This window comes from Falco peregrinus, chromosome 15 (assembly GCF_023634155.1).
Source record: "Falco peregrinus isolate bFalPer1 chromosome 15, bFalPer1.pri, whole genome shotgun sequence".
Lineage (NCBI taxonomy): Eukaryota > Metazoa > Chordata > Aves > Falconiformes > Falconidae > Falco > Falco peregrinus.
This window is the reverse complement of record NC_073735.1, coordinates 3864805-3887463: the sequence shown is the minus strand read 5'-3', so window position 1 is coordinate 3887463 and position 22659 is coordinate 3864805. Positions and strand designations below refer to the sequence as shown.

At 51.5% G+C, this 22659-nt stretch overlaps 1 protein-coding gene across 1 annotated transcript in view; it reads left to right on the top strand.

Annotated features, from left to right (window-relative positions):
* The first annotated feature begins 782 nt into the window (after positions 1 to 782).
* Positions 783 to 22659, top strand: part of LOC101920004 (protein CEPU-1) — a 352441-nt gene continuing 330564 nt past the window's right edge. The window contains 1 exon segment of the mRNA XM_055819404.1: positions 783 to 1149. Within this exon segment, the coding sequence (XP_055675379.1) occupies positions 1074 to 1149 (76 nt within the window). The 5' untranslated portion in view covers positions 783 to 1073.

Below are 22659 nucleotides of genomic sequence, written 5' to 3'. Positions count from 1 at the left end.
ATGAAGGCTTCTCCCCCCATCATCATCATGCAGGTGGTGAAACTGAGGCACGGCAGTGCTGCAGTCACCCCGTGGGGGGGCTTTCACCCCCCCCTTTTCACAGGGGGTGCAGTGCTGGGATGGGGGTGGCAGGGGAGCCCCCCAGAATGGATGTTGGAGGAGGGGTGAGGATACCCATGAGTGTTGGATGCTGGAGGGGGTGCAGATGTGTGGGGGGGTGTGATGCTGGAGAGAGGTCGGGTGCTGACGGAGATGTCTGATGCTGGTGGGTGCTGGATGCTGGGGGTGCGTGTGAGGATACCCATGAGTGTTGGATGCTTGGAGGGGGTGCGGGTGGGGCTGTCTGATGCTGGAGGGGCTGTCTGATGCTGGTGGGTGCTGGATGCTGGGGGATGTCGGATACTGGGGAAGGGTGTCTGATGCTGATGGGTACCGGGGTGGCGGGGAGGGGAGCGTCTGATACCCTTTGAGGGGAAGTGGGATGTGTGATACTCCTGGAGGCGGGGGAGGGCGCCTGATGCTGGTGGGTGCCGGAGGGGGCGGGGGGTACCTGATGCTGTGGGGTGGGGGGTGCCCGCTGCCGGGGGGGGTGAGGTGGGTGCCGGGTGTCCCGGCTGCGGGGGCGAGGGAGGCGCCCGTTGCCGGCGGGGGGTCCCGGCTGCCGGGGGTCCCGGCTGCGGGGGGCGGTGGGTGCGCGGTGCGGGGGGGGGCCCCGCAGCCAATGAGCGCGGCGCGGGGCAGGGCTGCCTGCGCGGCCGGCGGCGTGTTGCAGCCGGGCGGCGTGTGCGGGCCGGAGCGGCGGGCACGGCAGCGCTCGTCCCTCGCACCTTGCAACCCCTTCCGACCCCCCTTCCCCCCCTCCCCCCCTTTTTTTTTTTCCTCCTTTTTGCCTTTTTTTTCCTTCCTCACCCTGCGGTGCTTTTTTACATTTTTTTTTTCCTCCCCCCTTCCTTCCCCCCCCCCCTTCCCTCCCCCTTCCTGCGCTTTGCTCTGGGAAACGCTGGATTTTAAACCTCTCCCCGCCAGGCAGTGAGTGGGGAAGGAGGGGAGAGAATCGCAGCCCGCGGTGAAACATGGCCCAGGCGAAAATGCACCACCCCGTCTCTTGGGTGATCTTCGCCGGGATGGCCGCTCTCCTCCTCTCCCAAGGTAGGGCCGGGCGGGGATGCTGCGGGGGATGCTGCGGGGGGGGATGCAGCCGGAGCGTACGGAGGGTGCGCGGCCCCACGGCAGCACCCTGCCGGGGGAGGGGGGGCTGGGATGGGGTGAGGACACCCCCCTCGGAGCGGGGATAGAGCTGGGAGAGGGTCCCCAGCCCGCCGCTAAGTTGCGGGGGGTGCGGATGCGGGTACGGTGCGGCGGCAGCTGCCGGTGCGTGCTCCCTCCCCGCGGTGCACTGGGATGGGGGGCACACACTTCTCCCATGGCGCAGCACCCCTCCTCAACTGATTTTATTATATTTTTTTGGGGTGGTGGTGCCGAACGGTTCTGCCATCTCAACTTAGTTGCCGCGGGAGCAGCGCATCCAACAGGCTGGGTGCGGGGGGGTGTGTGTGTGCCTGTGCAGCCCACCCCCCCGCCAGCACCCTTTGCTTTGCCTGCAAGGTCGTCCCAAAAACTGGGTGCAGCCCCGGCTCCTGCCCGCTGGACTGGGGACTTGGGAAGTCCTTGTCCAGCTTGTCCCGGGCGAGCACGGCTGCCTTCCCCCCTGTCCCGGGGGATGGCGCTTCGCGAGGCCCCCCCACCCCGCGCTGTGCGAGGGCGGGGGGGAAAAAGAGCAAAAAAAACAAGGGGGGAGAGGAGGGGGGCAGGAGCCAGCCCCATCTGGCTGAGAGCACCGAGCCTGTCAGCTCGCGTTAGTCTCCTCGCAGCCATCTGGAGGGGCTGTGGGAGCGGGGTTCCCTGCGTGGGAGGGGAGGATGGGGCCGCATCCTGCACTGGGGGGGCGGGGGGGGGGCGCATCCTGCGCGGGGCTCCGGCGGGGAAGGGGAGATGCTCCCGCGGGCCGTGCTCAGCGGGTGGTACCCGGGGTTTTGCGGGGCTGGATGTACCCCGCGGGGGATGCATGTACCCGTGGGGGGGCTGGATGCAGCCTCCTGCACGGGGTCGGGGAGTGGGGGGGGAAGGGACCTGCTGGAGCCAGGCCCCTCTGTGCTGCCCCGGTGCCCACCGAGGGCTGGGGACGAGGGTGTGGGCACCCGTATGTCCAAATCAGCCCTGCTGGATCCCGCATCAGCTGAGGTGCTGTGCAGCAGCCCTCCGGTGGGGTGTGAAACCCTTGGCTACGTGGGGCAGGGGGCTGGTGGGGCAGGGGGAGGTGGGCAGCCACCATCTCTGCTCAAAGTTCTCTCTGCTGGGCAGGCTGGGCCCGCTCTTGCGGAGAGCCACCCCTGTCATATCGACCGGCACGGGCTGCTTAGCATGCACATCACACGCCAAGGCATTTCTCCTCTTCGCCTTCCTCCCTCTTTCCCTCCTCAAGCTCTCTCCTTCTCCCAGGCTTGCTGCTTCCTGCTCCTGCTGCTTGGGATGCTGGCATCCCTGCACCCCCGGCTCCCGAGGGGGGTCCCTGGGGCTGGGACCCCCAACCCCTGTGCTGCTGCCTCTGTGGGGAGCCCAGGTGGGGTGGTGGAAGGTTGGGGCTCCCCAGGAGGGGGGTAAAGCTGCCCTTCCCTTCCTTGTTTCTCCTGCTCAGAATTTGTGCTTCATTTATTTTATTTGTTTGTTTATTGGATGTCTGCTTTTTGGCTCCTGACTGGGCTTCCTTGCAGTCCTATTCCCTGCCTCTGGTCATCTCTCATGCTTCCTCTCTCTCCTCCCATCGAAGCTTACAGATCAGAAAGTAGTTGGGGGTTTTTTTTCTTCTTCTTTTTTTTTTTTTTTTTCTTCTCCCAGACGGCATAGCTGTGGGGAGGATTGCCCTGCCTCCCCAAGGAAAAAATCCCCCGAGCCCCCTGCTTTGCAGGGATCTGGTGTGGGTGCCAGAAGTCACAGAGTCACAGCTGAGGTGGGGAAAAAGCAGGGAGCTTCGTTGTGCCATGGTCTCGGGGGGACTAGGGGCTGAACTGTGGGGTGCTGGGCAAAGCATTGCACAAAAAAGTTTAGGTTTTTTTGAGCTGGGAGAAGCTGGGTGTGCTGGGTTGTCAGAGGGAAGGAGTTTCCCTGGGAGGTTTTCTTGCGTAATTGTATTTAAATGAGTCATTAATTTTTTTAAAACTACCTAGCAGAAGTGATTTTGCTTTTTAGCAAAAACTTTCTAAGGGAGTTTTGAGAATCTGGGGGGGGGGTCGTTCAGTCACAAAGGCAGTATATCCAGCATGCCAAATCCCAGCAGTACGGTGCTGCTGCTTTGTGAACTCTTTGGATAGCCACAGTATTTTTTTGTTTTCTAACTTTTCTCTTGCGCTTGGTATACCAAAGCAGAGCTGGCTTGTGTTTGAAAATGCGAAAATTATTGTCGTGTAGGAAGACCGTGTTTTGCACAAATCTACTACAAATAGCTCAAGAGATCTGTGCTGCCCTCTGCAGCAGTTTATCAATACTCCAGGTCATTTACCTATTTACAGCCAAGCAAACAATAAGAAAAGTGGTTTGTGAGTATACTTGAGTGTAAAGCGGAGCATGAAGTGGGATAATTCTGAAGTGCTTGACCATCCACGTTTGTGCAAACAGCCACAGGGCCTCCAAGTTCTGCAGATTCACTCTTGGGTTTTTTTGGAAACATGCCCCAGTGACAGGAGCTCTTGTGTCGTAGCTGTTTGGAGGGAGCCCTCTGAGGCCCGAAAGGTCCAGCTTGGCTTGGTGCCCGGTGATGCTACCGTTCCCAAGGGAGCTGTTTATTATGGGGTGTTGGTGCTAGAGAGCGAGATGAGGGGGCTTGCTTGGGTGCTGCATCTCCGTGGGAATGAGATGCAGGTGTCCATCGCATCACGTGGGAAGGGCAGAGCCAGCCAAGGACCCAGCCATGGCTTGGGGGAAGGAGCTGGGAAGAGGAAGGCTGCAGAGGGCTGGGATAGCCCTGAGCGTTGGGAGATGAGCAGCAATTTGGCAACACAGCTCTCATTGTGTTTGCGGTATCTCTTCTGTAGGATTTTTCTTTAAACAGCAGCAGTGAATATCTACAGTGTGTTTAAGGACCCAGCAGCGGTGTTTTCGCTTCCTTCTTTCCATATTTTGAAGTAGAGAGGTGGTCTTGTGTGTTCCTGACTCACACCCACCTGGATTTCTTGAGGAAGAGGAGGACTTGTGCAGAAATCCCACCTCGGTGCTTGGGAGTGGAAGAGAGAAGAAAACTCTTCACTCAACCATGCGTAAAAGGATTAACCGGGCTAAAAGGTCATAGAAGATTTAGCTGGGCCTTTAGCATCAGTAAGCCAAGAATTATGGGAATTTGATTTACAAATTAGCATAAAGACCTTATTCTAATAAGCATGCAAACTGAAATAGGTATGTAAAATAATAGCATATGTCAACATCATACACGGAGTGTTCCTCATCCAAAAGAATTATGTGGCTGGGTTGCAGATAACTCCCAACTGGAGACATGGGATGGAAAGGCTGGATCTGGCCAGGAGATGCATCCATGGGGAGGGGGGATGGTCGGTCGCTCCCCCTGGGGAAGGGCAGGATTGGGGAGCACTGCATGGGTCGGGGGTATGCATCCTGGGAGGGCACTTTCTCGGTGGAGGCGGGAGGGGAGACTTGGCAGTGGAAGGAGGTAATTGTGCTAATGAATGTGTATAAGAAAAATTATGTGTATCGACATCTTTCTGTGAGTACCCGGATTTATTGCTCCCCCGGGAAAATATTAGATGTGGCTTCGTGGTGGTTAATAGTTACCGTGCAGGTCAATAAAATGTGATATTCACCCCAACAGCAGAAAATAGCTATTTAATAGATAATAACGGTAATAATCAATACCTACATGATTAGATAACCCAGTTATATGTAGTATATAAAAGGAGGGGAATGCGCTCTGGTTACTCAATGGCCTGATTTGGAGTGTTGCTGAACATCTGTCATTCTTGTTGACTTTAACCGAAGCTGTAAGCAGGTATCCAGCACCTCTGGAAATCAGGCCACTGCATGGCATTAATTGGCACTTTTTTTAAGACTCCACAGAGTAAGTGGGAACCCAAGCAGAAAGATGCTTCTGGAAGCAGGTGGTGGTGTGCAAAACAAGTGGGATGGCACCTAAAACAGCTGGGTTGGTGCCTGGGATCTTGGTTTGGTCGGTGGCTTCATTGTGGGTGCCGTGCGTGGTGTTGCACGTGGGGGTTTTCATGCATTTCATTTCATGCTTCCCTGGGAGCATCCCTCCACTGATCTGGTGCTGGTGGCAGTGGGCTGACGGAATATAGTGAGGAGTGAACTTGTGGTTGCTCTGTGCTGCGTATGTGGAGAGAACTTATCCAAGCGTTCTCGTTTGTAATGAGATACATTCCCCACCACACCATGCTATAAGGTGTGCTGGAGTTGGTCCGTGCTGGAGTTGCAGTAGCTTTAGGAGCCCCGGTGGTGGAGTAGAGAGATGTGTGAGGTCCCATACACACCGCCACGTGTTTTAGGATATGCAACAGCTTATTGCCTTTAAAATGCAGACGTGAAGAAGGTGGCTTCTGCCGGTACGTGGGGCAGACCAATGAAGCAGACCTATGAAGCAGACCTGGGCTGCATGGCCAAGGAGGTATGGGCCAGTCCCCACATCTGGGGTGGGACCAACAGGCTTCTCTGGAGGAGGTCAATAGGAGTTTGACAAGCAGAAAATTATCAGGTGGTAGTTGTGAGTTTGGAGGGGAAAAAAAAAACAACCAAAAACAACCAAACCAAAAAAACCCCAAAACCCAAACAAAACTCTGGTAGAACTAAACTTCTGAAGCATGATGGGGACCATCCCTGTTTTACAGGGCTTGGTGGTGCTGGATCCTCTGGAGGCTGCAGCCAGTTCTAGGATGTCCTAGTACTCAGCAAAAGCTATTTTTTTTTTTTTTAATCTGTCCAGGCATTTTGACCACAGTAACCCTGGCTAATGGTTTTTCTGTCTTACTCTTGTGTCAGCCCTGATCTGAGCATGAGATGAGTGCGTTCAATATTGGAAGTGTCTGCTTCATGTATTTTTCTTGCAGCTTTTGCTTAAAAATATCCATATTGTGATCCCCCCCCCCCCATTTTATTTTTCCCTATGGGGGAAAAAAATTGATCAGTTGACAGATCTAGGTCAAGCTAGCAAGCAGGGCTTGCTGTTTTTTTGTGATAAACCAGGGTGGAGGTGGAGGGGGAGAGCTCACCAGCTTGCTTCCCAGGCAACTCGCAGTCAGACAGCAGAGGTGGGCTCCAGCCTTCCTCCGCAGCCTGCAGAGCACCACGTGGAGAGTATCTTTCTCGCCATGGGGATCAGAAAATAAACTCTGTTGCATCTATCTTTCCAAACTTCAATAATAGGAAAGGGCAAAATTTTCTTTGCTTGTTCCCCAGTTGAGAGGATGCCTTACTAGAGCAAAGCTTTAAAGAGGGTAAATATGATATTTTTTTTTAAATTTTCCCCCGGGGCTGCTGGTAGTGCTCCTTTTGATGCGCAGTGGCAAATCTTCCATTAGACTCGGTGGGACTCAGACATGATCACTCAGATGTTCATGGCAAAGGCTTGCAGCTGCCTTGGAGCCACAACTCGGACTTGGAGTTGAGCTCTTGGTTTCAAATAGGGGCCAAAATGAGCAAAGTGCCAGATCCTAGGATGTGGCAGTGGGAGTCTAAGCCATACTGCTGTCTCCCATCTTCAGCCAGCATCCTGCACTCCCGCACATGAATCTTTCTATGCCTTTAGTAGCCTTTCTTTTTTTTTGGGGGGGGGAAATAATTACAAAGGACAGGCTCTTTGTCACTGCACCCCCTGGGGCACCCTGATCCCAGGGGCCTCCAACTCTTTTGTGGGTGCTGGTGCATCCTCCAGGCATCACGCACCCCTTGTTCCCAGCATGTTTGGAGCTGTGGCTACTAGCCTGGAGGAGCTAGCTGCCTCCCTCCTCCTTCCCAAAGCACGCACCTTGCTCTTGGTTAATAATAAATCAGAGGTGCTGCCTCCGCTGTGCTCTGTTATCTCCCGCCAAGAAGGATATCATGGATTTTTGATGCGCTTACAGTTAATATGTCCAATGCTGAAAGCTGTTGTAAATTAATTGACCTCTTGACCCCCTTGTCCTGTTGACTGTTCCCACTACAGACAGTGTTCGGCTCTTGGCATCCTCCCCTCCTTGCTTTCCCTTCTTCCGACTCCTCCACCTCCTGCATGCTTTGCTTACTAATCAGGGGGAGCCGAAGCAGACCCTCTGAGCAGGGAGCGGCGGTTCTGAGACTCTTTGTAGCAGCGGGAAGCCAGGATCCGGGGGACCCAAGGTGCATAAATTACTGGTGGCTGGAGGATTTCCTTTAAAGCACGGGGGAGGCGGTGATGGAAGCTGGCACAGCATCCTCTGCCATCCCACGGGGATGGAGCGGTGTAGCAGCTGCCAGGCTCAAAAGTCAGCACTGAGGACCTTCTGGAGGTGGGTGGATCCCAGCACGAGGGTGCTCAGCACCTTGTGTGAGGGCACCTCTAGCCCCCTAGCCAGCTAGGGCTCATGCCAAGTGCTTGCTCTTGGAGCCGCGGCGGGGATGGCTTGCAGGGGGGGGTGGGAGCGGCTGCTTGGCAGGGGTTTGGTGGGAGGGAGCAGAAAAAGATGCTGTGAGCGTGGAGGTCCTGGACTGGGAGGTGGGTCCTGCTACAGTTTGGCCTGGTTGCGTGGTCCCCTTCCTGGCTTGGCCATGCGCTCCATGAAGATACCAGCCAGGTTTTTTTTCCCTTGTCTGGTCCGGCTAACCTGGATTTCCCTTGAAAATGGGGCCTTTTGCCCCCTGCTGTGTGGTTGTGGGGCGCCCAGCGCTGTGAAGCTCTAAGTTTAGCTTGTGAACCCACAAATGCTCAGCCCGCCTGGCCAGTTTGCATCCTCCCGCAACTTGCAATGGGACACAGCAGCTGCGAAGCAGTAGGAAATGCCACAGGAAATTGTGTAATATTAGAAATGAAGCAGAGTGTGGTTTTTATTTTATTCCAAAATGGAATAAAACAGAAAAATCACAAATTCCCAGTGAAAGCAAAGTATGGGGAAAATAAGGGTTGATTTTTGAAGCATTTTTTTTTTTGTTCTGATTTGGAGCTTGCAGAAGCTTTTTGTACGAAGTTGTGATTTCAAGCAAAAAAAAAAAGAGATCCAAAGGCTGTATTCCAGCAGTATCAAAAGAGCCTGGAGTCTTCGAGCCCTTGTTAGATATTTTTTTTATTGTTATTACTTCAAAACAGATCCTCTGCTAATGTTTCGATTTTGCCAGAAATGGCATTCTTGATTTAAAGAACTGGTTTCAAAGCCAAATCTGACCTGCCTCGTTGGAAGCATGACAAGCACTTAAAGCGAAGCAAGGTTCATTAATACTGTAATATTAACTTGCCATTTAAGTGGGTTTTTTCTCCCCCCCTCCTCTTGTAGGAGTTATCTAATGAATAGCACTAAGTTCCTGGGTTGGTTTGGTTGTTTTCTAGCTTTTATTCCCTTTCTGCGGGACAGATGGTATTTATAGATCAGAGGGTGCCTGTGTTGGAGGGCTTTTTGGTTTTTTGGTGTGAAGTCAGTCCCCAAAGCCAGCACCGGGGTTTTTGATAGTGGGCCAAGGCACAGGAGCTGGCTGGCAAGAGGTGAATTTGGATTTAGCGTGAGTGACATCTCTCTTAATGAAGCCCTTTCTGGAACAAGGCTGGTGAGGAGCGGGATCCATTAGAGGCTGGGGCAGTGGCGAAGCCAAAACCGCGTTGTCACTGAAGCCAATATTTAAAAAATTGTATTATTTATTGTTTACCTCTTGCGCTGCTTTTCTGCGCATCACTGCTTCCCATTGTACGTTTTGGGCTTCAAAACCTGACATCACATTAGCAGCCGGCTCCAAAGCCCCCAAATAATGCATAAACTATGATTATTCCTTCTGATCCACTTGTGTTTATGTAAATGGCTGGAAAAGCGGTTTTCAGCTTGTTTCAGAAGCTTAAGGGATTCATACCAAGCCTATTATTGAAAAATCAGAAAGTGAAAAAGCAACTTCTGAGACAAGGAATTAGCAACTCAATGGCAGCATGCATACCGCTGGCAGTACGGGATCCCACTGTATCACAGACGGGAATTTCCCCGGGATTCAAAAATCAAATCGGTGTCAACAGGTTGTTGGGCTTTGTGGGGAGGGGGGGACTTGAAGGAGGTTTGTGGCTCATCTGGAGGGGTGAGGGTCCGGGGTGGGAGGCTGGAGAGGATGCTGGGGTTCAAATAGTGGTGGTGGTGAGTTTTTTTGGCTGATGGTGTGTGTGGAGCGTTGGTGGCTTTGGCAGCCAGCAGCTGCTGGGCTAATAGCCCCGGCTCTGTGTCCCTTGTATGCAGGGGTGCCTGCCGGGAAGGGGGTGGCAGTGCTTGGGGACACCCCGATGTCCCCAGCATGGCCATCCCCGCTCTGTGCAAGGCTTTTCCCTCTGTCCCAGGAGGGATGGAAACAGATCCAAATCCTTCTTGGGGCCTTGGTCCTTTCCAGCCAGCCTCGCAGCATCTCATCCCTCCTCGCCTGCTGCGTATTTATTTTTTTTTCCCCCGATTCGGTCCCTTTCCCCCTTCCTTATGTTAATTTCCCACCTGAGCACCAAGTACTTTATAAATAGCAAATCTGAAATGAATTTCCTAGCAGCAATCATTATCTCCCTCGACAGCCATTAAACATTCACACAAGCAGAGCAAAATGACAAAGGGGATTGATTTTTACAGTATGTTGGGGGGAGGTAGGAGAAAGGAAATATGTTGACGAGGCTTTTTTTTTTCCCCACCACACTCCCCTCCCTCCTAGATATTCTATCTTGAGGAATTTAAAATCACCCAGCGCCTCCTTCTTGAGATCAGGTTGGAAGGGGGTGGGAGAGAGCAAAGTTGGAATCAATAAAAATATTTTTTTTAAAGAAAAAAAGCCTTATTCCCTCCTTCTACAGCCCCTGAGAGCCTTGCTCCGATCTGTTGGCTGCGTGTGACTGGTAAACATGAAGTTAGTTATGCAGCCCCGGCTGTTGAGATGAATATGTCAGAGTTAATGCCCCTGAAGATGGAGGGGTGGGCTGGAGGGGGTGGGGGGGGCCCAATCTCTGCAGCCTTCTCAGCAGAATAAATGTGTTGATGCAATAGTTGGGAGCCAGCGAGCTGCTGCCGTATGAGGCACTGTAGCTGAAAATTTAACTTTGATTTCAATTTTCATATTTGTCAGCAATAATTAGATTCAAGAAATGTTTTTGCTGCTGTTCTAAAATACTAATAAGTAGGAGCCTTTGTAGTATGGCTAATGGAGTCTTTTTTTTTTCCTAGTGGGCTAGAAAAATTCCATTAAAGGGAAAAGTCATACTATATTACCGTGCTTCAACATGCATTGACTTTGCTGCCATGGGAATATCTGTGCTGAGAGACAGTGGTCCTGGTTTTGGGGATGATGGCCGGGAATGGGGCTGTGACCTGGTGGGGCTTCCTGGGAAGGGATGGGGGGGGACCCTCAAGCCTGGCTGGGTGGGGGGTGATGCTCTTTGGGGTGCCTGGAGGCTTCCAAAGTGCTTGTGGGGTGATGTCACGGTGCTAGTCTGGCTCTACTTCAGCCTGCTCGCTTTGGCTCTTGGCTTTTTGGTGTTGCAAGTTTCTGTGGGGGTTTAAAGCCTTCGAGAAATCGGGGTCTCCTCCTGTGGGCTCTGTCAAAGGCAGAAAGGCCCTTTTCATCCTTCTCACCCTGCTGCGTGGATTTCCTTGGCAGTACGTGCCAGGTTTTATCCCAGAGCAATGCCGGAGAGGAAAGTGGTATTAAATTTGCTGGCAATATGCACAGCAAATGGGGGAAGCTCTAAGTTGTGTCATTCTCAAGTTACTTCAGCCTATTAAGCAAACAAAAGCACTTGTGGAGTGAGAAATGGAAATGGCCAACATGGCCCGATTAATCCTGGATGTACAGTTCCATTAATAAGCCAGCTTTTAATAGGTGGCTCTTTCTAGGAGCTGCTGGGGCTAAGAATTGATGTATTCACTGTAATTGTATTGCAACTAATAGGATATGAAGAAAATTGTATGGGGAACCTGTTCCTTCACCACCATTTTCCAGTCAGTTGAAATGATGCTTCCCCCTGGAAGAGCCAGGCGGGGAGACGGTACTGAAATCTAAATGGAAACGGGAATGTTTTTAATTTCAGTGGAGGGGGGGTTGATTTGTGCTTTTGCTTCCCCATAAAGCTGGCAGAAGCTGAAGGAGCAGTTGGCCAAAATCCTGGAGGAAACGGGGATCCCAATGGCAATGGAAGTGCCCCGTGGCTGGGTAGCGGGGCTGCTCTCGGGGCTGGGCGGTGGGATGCGGCTGCTGGTGCAGGGCTGTGCCCGGTCTGGGAGCTGTGGGGGGGTCTGGGTGCCCAGGCTTGGGGCTCTGCCCCTCCAGCATGTCACCCGGAGCCTTTTCTTCTCTTCCTTGGCAGCAAGAGGGGCCTTCCCCCTGCGCAGGCGGTGCGGTTGGCTGTGAGAGACCATGAATGAGGCTGAGGTCCTGGCTCCATTCATCCCCTGTATTTATTCAGACCTGCAATCCCAGGGCTCCAACAGTTTGCTGATCCTCTTTGCCACGAACTCTTGTTTTCACAGCCCTGCAAAAACTCTCCTCCTGCCTCGTGGAGCAAATGCACTTGTGCAGCTCTGTGTTCAGAGAGGGATTTGGGCTTTTACTGGTGAGCATCTCTCCAAGGGCTCTTGCAAGAGCAGCGCAGCTGCCAGCGGCACAGTGATGCCCATTGCTACAAATCCCAGGCAGGCTGGGCGGGTCGGCACATCCGAGGTAATACACAGCAGTGCCCTGGGATGCAGCTCTACATAATCTCAATGCAATTGTGGAATAATGCACATTAAAGCAAAGAAAGCATTAACTGGAAGAGCAGACTGATTCGAAATCCAGACGGCCCCTGATTATTGCAACCATCGCTTTGCTAATGGGCTGGGGGATTTGAAGAAGTTTTGCAGCCCCTTTCTGTCTGTTCATCGCCGCTGGCCACTGCTTCGGGGTTGTTTGTTTTTCACTCCTCCTCCCTATTTGTATGCATGCGCTGACCCTTCTTTGGTAGCAGGCTAGAGAGTAAATAGAAAGGGGAGGAAAAAAAAAAAGGCAAAAAAAAAAAAAAGCGCCAAGGCATAGTTCAGCTTAAATCCCAGAGGAAACAGATGTGATTGCCTTACAGAAATGGCTCCAATAAGGCCAGAAAGGAATATTGCTTTTATAGCTTTTGGGATATAAAGCATTTAGAAAATGTGATTGACTGGCAAGGCCTAATTTATCATTTGCCCATTTCTCTCACTCTCCATCCTCTTATCCACCCAAACACAGAAGCATGCTCAGATGGACTCATTTCCACATTTTTTTTTTGCTTTCTCTCCTGCATGTAACACATGCAAACCGCTGTTTTCTTGCGTGCTGAGATGTGTGTGTGTGCACATGCAGGCACGTGTTCTCCTGTGCTCCTGGCTCCTTGTCTCTCTGCCTGTGTCATGGATTTATCATCATTCTGCTAAGCACTCAAACTCCTGTGGCTATTTATAATTAATGCTCAGAAACCTGCCAATCCATTTAATGACACTAGGAGGTCACGGCCTCCCTTATAGCTTCCCATTAATCATCATTAGAACAGTTCTGGGTTTTTTACATTCTTTTTAAATGTTAATTCACCTTTATAATGCTCCTTTCAGCTCTGACTGTAAAGGGAGACTCTGTAGTGACTCCAGACTGTCTTGCAAGTGTGTGCAGGTGAAAGGCGCAGTGGGACAATTGCACTTGATAAAGTCTCTTGGATGTCTCCCGCTGGAATGAATTACACTCACAAACTCTGCGAGATGGGATTTCTTCACTGCCCTCTGCTGCCAGCTCCTCGCAGTGATGTTGGCACTGCGCCTTCCCTCCTGGCTCCATCCCTCGGGTACCACTGAGCCCCTCGCGATCGCTCCGTACCTGCAGAGACCCGAGCACGGCAGGGAACTGTGCAGCAAGCGGTTCCTGGAGGGGAGCAGAGCTTGACAGGGCCATGTGTGCTCTGCCAGGTTGTGCTCCGGCACGTCTTTGCTGGGAAAACTTGCTTTGGCAGAAGGTGGGCACGTGCGGTTGGAGTTGTCGTGGCCCCTCAGCAGCTTGATTTGGGTGGAGTGTCAAACTTGTCCCTCATGAAGGTTAACAAAAATGATGGTTCACAAACAGCAGGGCTGCTGGCAGTGCTGAGTCCCCCTCCTCTTTCCCCTTGCCACCCTGGAAATGGGAAGCCCCGAGTTCTCTCCCTGTGTCCCAAAGCACCCGCTGTCATTGTCACAGCCCCAGACTCTCCGGGAGCCCATGCGGCGGCAGAGCAAAAGGGGCGTAGTGGAGATGTCAGGTGGCAGCTTGGAGGAAGGAAAGCTCCGGGTGCAATCTGGTAGCTTTTGGCAAGCAACAGCTCCTCTTAAATAGCCCTCTCTTGGCTCGCTGTAGAAGCGATTGTCCCTGCTCTGAAGTCAATCTGTGCTTGCCACTAACAGGAACGGGTCCAAAGTGGTGTGTGCCTGATCCGTATTCTGCTTTTGATCCTTCTGGGAGCAGTCCCCGGTGTGGTGGTGCATGGCTTCGTGGAAGCTTGCTGCAAGGCATGGCACCGTGTGAGCTGCTGCTCTGATGGAGCTCCTGGAAGCTTTTCATAGCCCTAGGTAATAAACCTGCAGAGCATCCTGTGACTCCTGCTTTGGAGCATCCCATGATTCCTGCTTCGGAGCCACACGATGCTCAGCAGGGTGGGGTGAGGCAGCGCCGATACCCAGCCCTTTCAGCGGGAAGCACGTGCAGCCCTGTTGGGTTCAGGGTGGGCAAAGTTTCCTACTGGTCTCTCTTCTTGGGTGAAACGGGATCGCTCCTGTTGCTTTGGGAACTTCTGGTCTTGGTGAGAGCCAAGCCCAGCCCCATTTCTCTGAGTAAATACGCCAGCAGCATTTGGCTTAATGAACTGTGGCTTTTAATAAATGGCTCTTATCTTGCTGAAGTGCTGCTAAATTGTCAGGATTTAAAATTAGCCTAATAGATTTGCGGGCGATGTTTTATTCACTGGTTGGTTGGAAAGAGACAGAGAAGAGGGGGAGAGATGGCTCCACCCAATTCTCCCTGAATTATACAAGAGTTATTTATTTGTTTGGGCCGAAGGGGAAATGTTCTGGATTAATGTGCGATGCCTCAGCACCTGACTTAATGAGAATTTAGAGACCTATCCCAAACTGATAGTCTCTAATTAATCACTCCATGGCCCCTCTGCTTTGCTGTCCCTGGAATATATTGTTCAAAGTGGTGGTTGGGCTGTGGTACGTACTGCTGGCTTGTCAGGAGAGGGGAACGGGGATGGACTAGGGAGGTTTTTGAGTGCTGCGGTGGCTTACAGGACTGCTTCTTGCAGCTTTGCTCCATGTCCTTGTTGAAGTAGAGTCTGTGTATCTCTGTACCACGTGCATACCTGTGCAGCTTGCGTTCTTGAGCGTAAAGTTGAACTGATCCTTGCTCTGCTTCTGGTAACGTCCTGTGAACTTGCACAAGTGACTTCGTGCCTTTATTTCTTTTGGCAACACTGAGCCAGTTATGATCCTGTTGACAGTTTGGAGACATATGGAGAACCAAGGCAGAGCAGTGTTTTATAATAGAGTAGAGGGATCTGGTTGGGATGAAAGATGCCAGGGAAATGTCAATCATTATCATTACCCTAACAAACTGCTGTACCTGCAGAGATGATAATATTTAGCAATTATATAGCACCTAACAAGCTCAAACAGCACAGACGGTAGCTAATTAAATCTCCCAAAGCTTCCTCTGGGTGGGTGCTCTCCTCCGAGAGTGGATCAGCTTCTGCCCAGAGTGTTTTGTGCGAAGCTAAGCGCACTTCTTCCCTGTTTCACAGGTAGGGACGGGTAGCGGTCCTGCGGAAAATCCTCGGTAAGGGTGAGCCCGAGCTGGGGAGCAGGCTGTCAGCCAGGGCGGTGGGCAGTCTTGGCACTGCATTGTGCTGTTGGCTCAGTTTGCAAGAGCGGTGTGTGGCCTTGACTCTGCGACCTGGGTGGCCAAAGGTGCTCGGATGATGGATGCATCGGTGTGCTGGTTGCTTGCCCTTTTTGAAATCAGGGAGAGTTTGCGTGCCGGCAAACGAGGACCCCACCAGCAGCCCTCAGTGAAGCAGAGGTGGTGGTACAGGTGGTTTTACAGGGTTGGATGGTCAGTGGTGTGGTTTTTCCCTTGTCCTTCTGTCTTGCTGGGCTGCTGCTGTTTCCCCCTTGATGCATCATTCCCCTGCCCATCCTGCATCCCTCCTGACTGAGCTCCAAAGCTTTCTGGAAGGTGATACTTCTTGACCAACGTCCCACGTTTGGTTGGGGCCTCCAAGATCACAGCGATTTGAAACAAGACTTTCAACTTTTCCTCGTTTGTGTTTTTCTAACCTTGCCCTTTCTGGAAAGCAGCAGGTGAAAAGCTACGTGGCTGCTTGGATCCAGCGGAGATCGGTGACCCTTGCCCGGCAGCGCGCTGCTCGAGCCTGGTGAGGCAGCGGTCTCCCTGTGACTTTGTGAAGGTCAGCGGTCGTGTCTGAAGTGGGGCTGGTAGTAGCAATGCATGATGCACAGTGTCAGCCATAAAGGAAATGTTGTATATAAAAGATAAGTTTTTTTTTTTTTTTTCTTTTCTTGTGGCAAAGGAACAAGGCGCCGGGTTCATTTAGCATTCATAAAGTCTTGCTTTGGAAACGCCTTTAAGTACTGCTGAGGGAGACTTGAAGGAGCGTGTTTGAGAGTCAAATGCACATCTCCTTGGGCTCTCCTTTCATCTGCTTTAAAAAACACAATCTTTTTTTTTTTTTAATCTTTTTTTTCCCCTCTGTAAAAATACTAATCTTCTCCAACAGCAGCAGACACCCAGGGTGCAGGCGCTCAGCAATTAGTTCAGTGAACAGAATATGCGAGGAGCAGAGGGAAGGGGAGACTCGGCCAAGTACTGGGAGGATGGTGAAATGCAGCCTGCTAATTAGGAGGAAGCACAGCACGGGGCGGGGGGGGGGACGGCGCCTGGTTAATTCAGGTGTAAAGCCGCTAAGTCGCCATGTGTGTCTTCTGCACGGGTGGCAACGCGCTGGTTGGGATGCAGAAGTCGTTCTCAGGGATGCTGGGTTGTATTTTGGTGGAGAGAAGCACCTGGCAGGGAGCATGGGTCTCAGTCTGGACCTGACACCAAGTGGTGGAAGAGCCCAGGGAGGATGAGGTGAGGGTCAAGCATGCGGTTTGGCTAGATTTACAGCCTAGCCAGCATATTCCCCACTCCCAGCTGGCCGCAAGTCTCTGTTGGGAGAAGCACGTGGAGGTTTTGGCTTGAGTCCTCCCTGGACTCTTGGCTAACGCTGAGAGAGAAGTGTCTGTCCTCCAGAGGCTGGGCTTTCCCAGCAGAAATTCATCGTGTTGGACCTCATGTCAGCGTGGAAATTCAACGGGTGATTCCTGTTACCATTGCAGGAGGTGAGACAAAAGCAAATAGAGAGAAGAAAGCAACGAGTGTTGTCGTCATCCAGCCTTCTTCAGGTTGTGAAGAGCTGGCTTCGTGAGAAGTGTCAGATGGGCAGAAGTTCAGATCAGCCCCTTCTCTTGGCTGAAACTTTTCTCGTCCTTGAAATCTCTCTCCTTCACTCTTCACTTGAGGGAAGGGAATTTATTGCAATGAAATATGTTGTCTTGTGACTTTTTATGAAAACAGCACATGTCATTGCCCCTGTTTCCTGGAGCCAAAGGATGTGGCTGGATTTCAAAAAAGAAAGACTGGATGATTTCATTATTGCTAACAACTGTTCCCACCAAGATAAGGACAGTCTAATCACATTCCCTGTGCAGAAGTGCCAAGGGAACCAAAAGGGAGCGCTTCCGTTTGATTTTTTCCATGTTGTCTTCTGTGTTTTGGTCGTCTTTGGTACTGTGCAGTGCCAGAAGCAGGCTGTGAGGCTAAATGGACTTGGGGGGGAGTCAAGGCAGCAAGAAGCAGCGTTACGGTTATCAGGGCACTGGTGTCCCAGGTTGGAAATGCTCTGCCAGCGGCAGCCTTCGTCCAGCCTGATGTGTGGATTTATTGATTTATTTCACTGACTGCCTGTGGTCAGGGTTTGAGCTCCGCTGTCCCGAACTCCTTGAGCGAAGTCTGAACTGGTGGTGGAGGCTGAGCATGCAGCAGAGGGGGAGTTTTTCAGCGCCTTTTTTTTTTTTTTTTTGATTTGCAAGTCCCCCAGAAGCCAAGTGCTGCCCCCCTTATAAAGCAAATTAGATCTTACTGCCAACAGGTTTGCTTTTCTTAATTACGTTTTGCAGACTCCCGATGCAGATACCCCCGAGAGCTGATCCGTAGCTGAAAATTACCTCCGCAGCGAGCACGCTGCATCCTGCACTGCCGAGAGGTGATGCTGACCGTAGCTCAGCCCAGGCAGAGTCGATTTGGCTGGTAACTGCCTGCCCCAGAGAAGGTGAAGGCTGGGGAAGAGCCAAGCCAAGGCGGGGAGGGGGGCAAATTTCAGCTGTGCGCTCCAACACTGCTCTTCTGCCTGCGCAGAGTCGAGCTGCCACGTGTCCCTGCTGAAAAGCTTCGTGTTGCAGGGGGGGAAGTCTCTAGGCTTTGATTTGCCTTGTAGCAAGAGATAACATTATCGTCTCGTCCTTTAATGATTTGAGGACGGAATATTTTTCACATCGATTTATCTATCTCGGTAGCCCTGATTCTGTTCTTGTGCTGCTGGCGGGTGGGTAGTGTAAAAATCTGTGCAAGCGAAAGGGGATGAAGTAACTCGGTCTTCTTCATCACCCGCTCCTTGTTTGCATGCCCTTGGCACTTAGGAGTGTTGGAAAGGCGCTAATTGATCGATTCCATTAGCTCAGTCAGAGAGGAGTTGTCTTTTGGTGAGCAAAGTGGGGTGCTTTCTTCTGGAGCAGAGGGTCACCGCTTCAGGTCCCAGCAGCGACCACCCAAAGAGAAAAGATGACTTATAATTACATTCGTAATTGAAAGTGATTAATGGTAGCAGAAGAACTTCGAGCGATTTCTTGTAATTAAATACTGATTTTAATTCCTTTGCAGTGCTGAGCACCATATTTGCTTTACTGGTGATATTTATGGCTGCGCCTTAGCACAGTTTAGTATCTTAAAAATACATGCTAAGTGATTAACATTTTTTTGTAACTGGGTAAACAAGTAAATATCAATTAATTTGTTTACTTTGTGTCTGTAATTAGCAATTATTATCTTGTATTTTTGAGGATCTCTATTCTGGAGGATTTGTGGCTTGGAGTGGAAGCAGAGGAACTCTTGATTGCTCCCAGGCCAGGGGAGTCCTGGTCTCTGCTCCAGGCTGTTCTAGTGGCAAAAAAAATACTAAAATAATGAAAAGATGAAAAAAAAGAGCCAGGAGAAGGAGGCGGGGATCACATCTGCAATGGTTTAGGCTCTGAGGACTTCATGGCCAAGCTTTGAGCCTGCTGGCAGCGAAGCCTCTTGTGAGGGCTGGGAGCAAGAGGAAGGGAGTTGACTGCACGCAGCAGATGCTCGCTGGCTGTTGCTTGGTCTTGAAGAACAGAAGCGTCACGACATCAGCTGCTTCTGCCAGGTTTTTGCTGTCTGTAAGTGATACCTTTCAAACTCAGCTGCTGCTTGCGATGCTGCCTGTCAAGGGCTGCTTGGGGCTGTCCTCCCTCTGCCCTTGTTCCAGCTGCCAACATCATTTCCTCCTCACCGCTCGTTGGAGAACGCTCGTCTCCTGATGATGCTGTAGCCTTGGCTGGATCTTTGGGGAGATGTCTGCAGGATTTAGTGTTTCATCCTTAATACTTTCACTGTATTGACGTGATTTTGAATTTTGAGGTGTCAAATGGGGCGTGCCAGCGTGGTTTGGGGTTTGGCTGTGGGCAGGGAGCTGATGGGTGCTGTTTTGGATGGTTGTACCTGGGTACAAGCGTGGTGGGAGCATCGATCCGGGCAGGATTCCCATCCTGGGGAGCGTGGGACACGTTGGGAGACCTGCCAGCACCCAGGGACAGCCACAGTGATCTGCTGTAAGTGAAAATATCGCGAGCCCTGTGTGTGTTCATTGCCCGTACCAGCTGTATGGCTCTTTTTCAAGCACCGTAGGGTGAGTGTTGTCTGCCTAGGTGTGCTCGTGTCCTTTCTGCACCTTGACAAAGTTGGTTTTGGATGCGCCAGGCTGGGAATCCGTTTCCCGAAAACTTGGTCCCGCTCACATAGCGACACACTGGGCCAGAAAGCACTTGATGGAAATCATGTCTCTTCCTCACCAGTTCCTTGATTCCTTGCTAATGCTTTTCATTCCCTCTTGCTGCTTGAGAGAGCTGATCGTCTGATTAAATTAAGACAGACACAAAAGCAGCTGGCCTGCCAAAGCCTAGGATTTTATTAAAAATAATATTGTTTACAGAGTTCTCTCCTTTTATGGTGCATATAAAACAGCGTGTTCCACCCGAGCAGCCGGCAGGCTCGTTGCAATTTACCCGGGAAGAGATGGAAAGACATTAAACCTTGTCTTGAAGGGGAGTAGGGAGGGCATGGAGGAGAGGGAGGTTGGGGATAAGAGACAGAGCGTAGCTGCGACAGCAAATGAGAGGGAAGGAAATGCAAGGAAAAAAAGCGGAGAAAAGGAAGGATGGTTCCCTGTTCCCTACCTCCCCTTCTCCCCTCGCATACCTGTGCTGAAATGAAGCATTCAAAAAGGAGAAAGATCATGGAAGAGAGGAGATAAACTAGGCCAAAGAGCTTCAGCTGGGGACCCAGCCTCCACCCGAGCGGGGAGGAGAGCTGCTTACCCTCCGTGCAATATTCAGGAGCCCTTTCCCGGGCTGTCCATGTGGGTGGAAAAGCTCCTCCGCTCTGCTCTCTGCTCGTTTGAGGTCTGGCAGATGCCTTTGTGAGCCCTCAGGTAGCAGGGAAGGCCAGGGCTGGGGATGCTAGCGGTCCACCCAAGTGCCCCAGCCTACCAAGACCTCACCAAAAAGCTTTCCTGGTTTATAAGTCGCTTATTTGTAGTTTATTTGCACTTCAAGTGTTTGCTGGAGCAAAGGGAGGGGTGCCTGGGGTACGGCACAGCACGATGGGTCGTGGTATGAAGGGGTGGCGGTAAAGCAAGGAGAGGCGAAGAGGTTTTTCCAAGGTTGGGGAAGCAGCTTGAGATAGCACCTAAACTGGAACCAGGGCCCCCACCTCCAACACCACCCCTGTGCTGGCTCCGATGGGTTGTGTGGCTCTGGGAGGCGCGGGGGAGCCTTGTTTGTGCCCTGCTGCAGGAGCGCCCTGGCTCTGCTTTGCTTTCTCCTTTCTGTGCCTTCTGTCTGTTTGTTTGTTTGATTTGGTTCCAAATAATTAATTGTAAAAACCCATGGCTAATGGTTTGAATGAAGGATGGATGGGTACTTTAATTAACTCGTGAAAGGATTATACACTTATGTTTTCAGTCTCCCTGACCCCAGTCGAAGTAACAAGGCTTGAACATCCCTGCGTTTGGAGGGAGCTGAGTGAACATGAAATTGTGCTGGGGGGGGGAGGGAGCCGCTGCTGGTCCCCTGGGCTGTGCTGGCGGAGCCGCTCGGACCGTGCTGGGAAGATGCATCCGGGACCCTGATTGTAGTTAGTACCGGGGGGTCACTCCTCTTCCCCCACAACTTCTTCATGGATGGGGTCTCGGGTCCCCTGGGGACTGTGGGAGAAGCTCTTCCCACCCCGTTGCCTTGGACCCCTGAGCCCCAGTGTGCCCATCGTGATGCGTGCCCATCGTGATGCATGCCCTCTGATGGCTGGTTGCCTGCTGGGTTTGACGTTTTAAAGGGGTTTGGTGTGGGTGAGGGAGGTGTCTCAGGAGCTGTACAGAGGCTTTAGAGATTGAATAGAGCTGAGCCACGTTTTGGGCTAATACGTGTCAAATTTGGGTTGAACATGAGCCATCTGCCCTTTCTTTATAAGATGGTTCTCATACAAGCTTCCAAGGTGTAGCGTGAGAAGAGATGCTGCCTGCTTTCCAGCTAACCCAGACTAAATTTAGCCATTGAATCTGGTTGGGAATAAGCACAGCAATGCCATTCTCGGGGAACTGAAACTGCTGAGCTCCCCTGTGTGGGAGGATTTCTGCAGAGCCCGGAGGTGAGGGCATCGCTAGGTGGAAGAGAGGTCTTAGCAGAGGTGGCCCTGGGTCACTCCTTGCTAGCCTGTAGGCACGCTGAAGCTTGATGGGTGTCAAAACCTGTATTGATCCCTCAGTCTGAAGATGGCAAAAGGTCCAGGGCTATAACAACAGGTATTCCAGCCTTTGCAGCTCAACACGTTGCTGTCTCGTTAGTTATTTGTGTCTCAAGGATCTCCCAGTTAAGGTGCTGAGAAAAATCTTTGAAAGAAAGTGCTGAGCTCCCACCATCCTCCCAGCCTTTCCGTGTGCCATCCCTCCCCCAAACTAACTCCTCCTGATGACTTCTCAGCTTTTGAGGACAGTGCTTGAAGCGGAAGGCGTGTCCTGCACAAATTTAATGAGCAATTAATATAGAGGCCCGATTCCAGCAGGATTGGTGAAGGAGCAAGACTTTTGCAGCTCCTCTGCAGCACGGTCTGGGAAACTGGGACCTGGCTGGGTCAAGGAATTTTCAGAATGAGTCAAAAGTCCTTGGAATATCTATGGGAGGGATGGGCCCATAGCTTGCATCATGCTACTGAGTCACTGGACAATTTCCCATCCTTCCCATTGCAAAACAGTCCAGGTGGGAAGCTTCAGCATTGCTGCTTGAAACAAGGCTGATTGGGCTTGTTCTCTCATGGAAAATGCATGAGGAAAAAAAAAAAAAAGAATTTCCATGCTTTATTTTGAATCAAAAGTCATTTTTACTCTAAATAAGGCTTTTTTTGGCCTTCTTTCAGTAGTGGTACCTGCCCCTGGAATCCTCCTCACTTATCAGTCCCCCAGCAAGCCGCTCTTGTTTGATTACTAATCTGCCTTATTAGGTTTTAAAATGCGCTTTAATATTTTAGTTTTAGTGACTTTTTTTTGGAGGCCAAATTCCAGCTTCTGAAGTGCATACCTCTCTCTTACTTCAATGGCAGCCTTTCACGTTTATCCCAAGGCATAACATGGTCCTCATGCCGTTTGAAATTAGATGCACCGATTAGAGCATCTCTCAGCCGCCGCTGCTGCTCTGCACCTCAAAGGATGGCGCAGGGAAGAGGCTGGAAGTTGGAGCTGGGAGTATTTATGTGCTCAGCGTGTTGTGTCTTGAGACTTCGTGTTTGTTGTAGCTCTCTCCAAGTGACCTGGAAATAGATGCCTGCTTGTAGGTCATGAAACGCCGTGGTGGCGGTGGTGTTGATGTGTTTAGTAGGAGGTCTGTGATGTGCATGGGTCATGCCCGTGAGGATACGTGTGATTAAACCAGGGAGGAGAGAGGAACACGCAGGGTCAATTGGAGTTTTTGCTTTTGCTCTTGTAGTTTTTTTGGTTTTCTTTTAGTAAGAATGATGAAATGCTGAGCGAGTCAC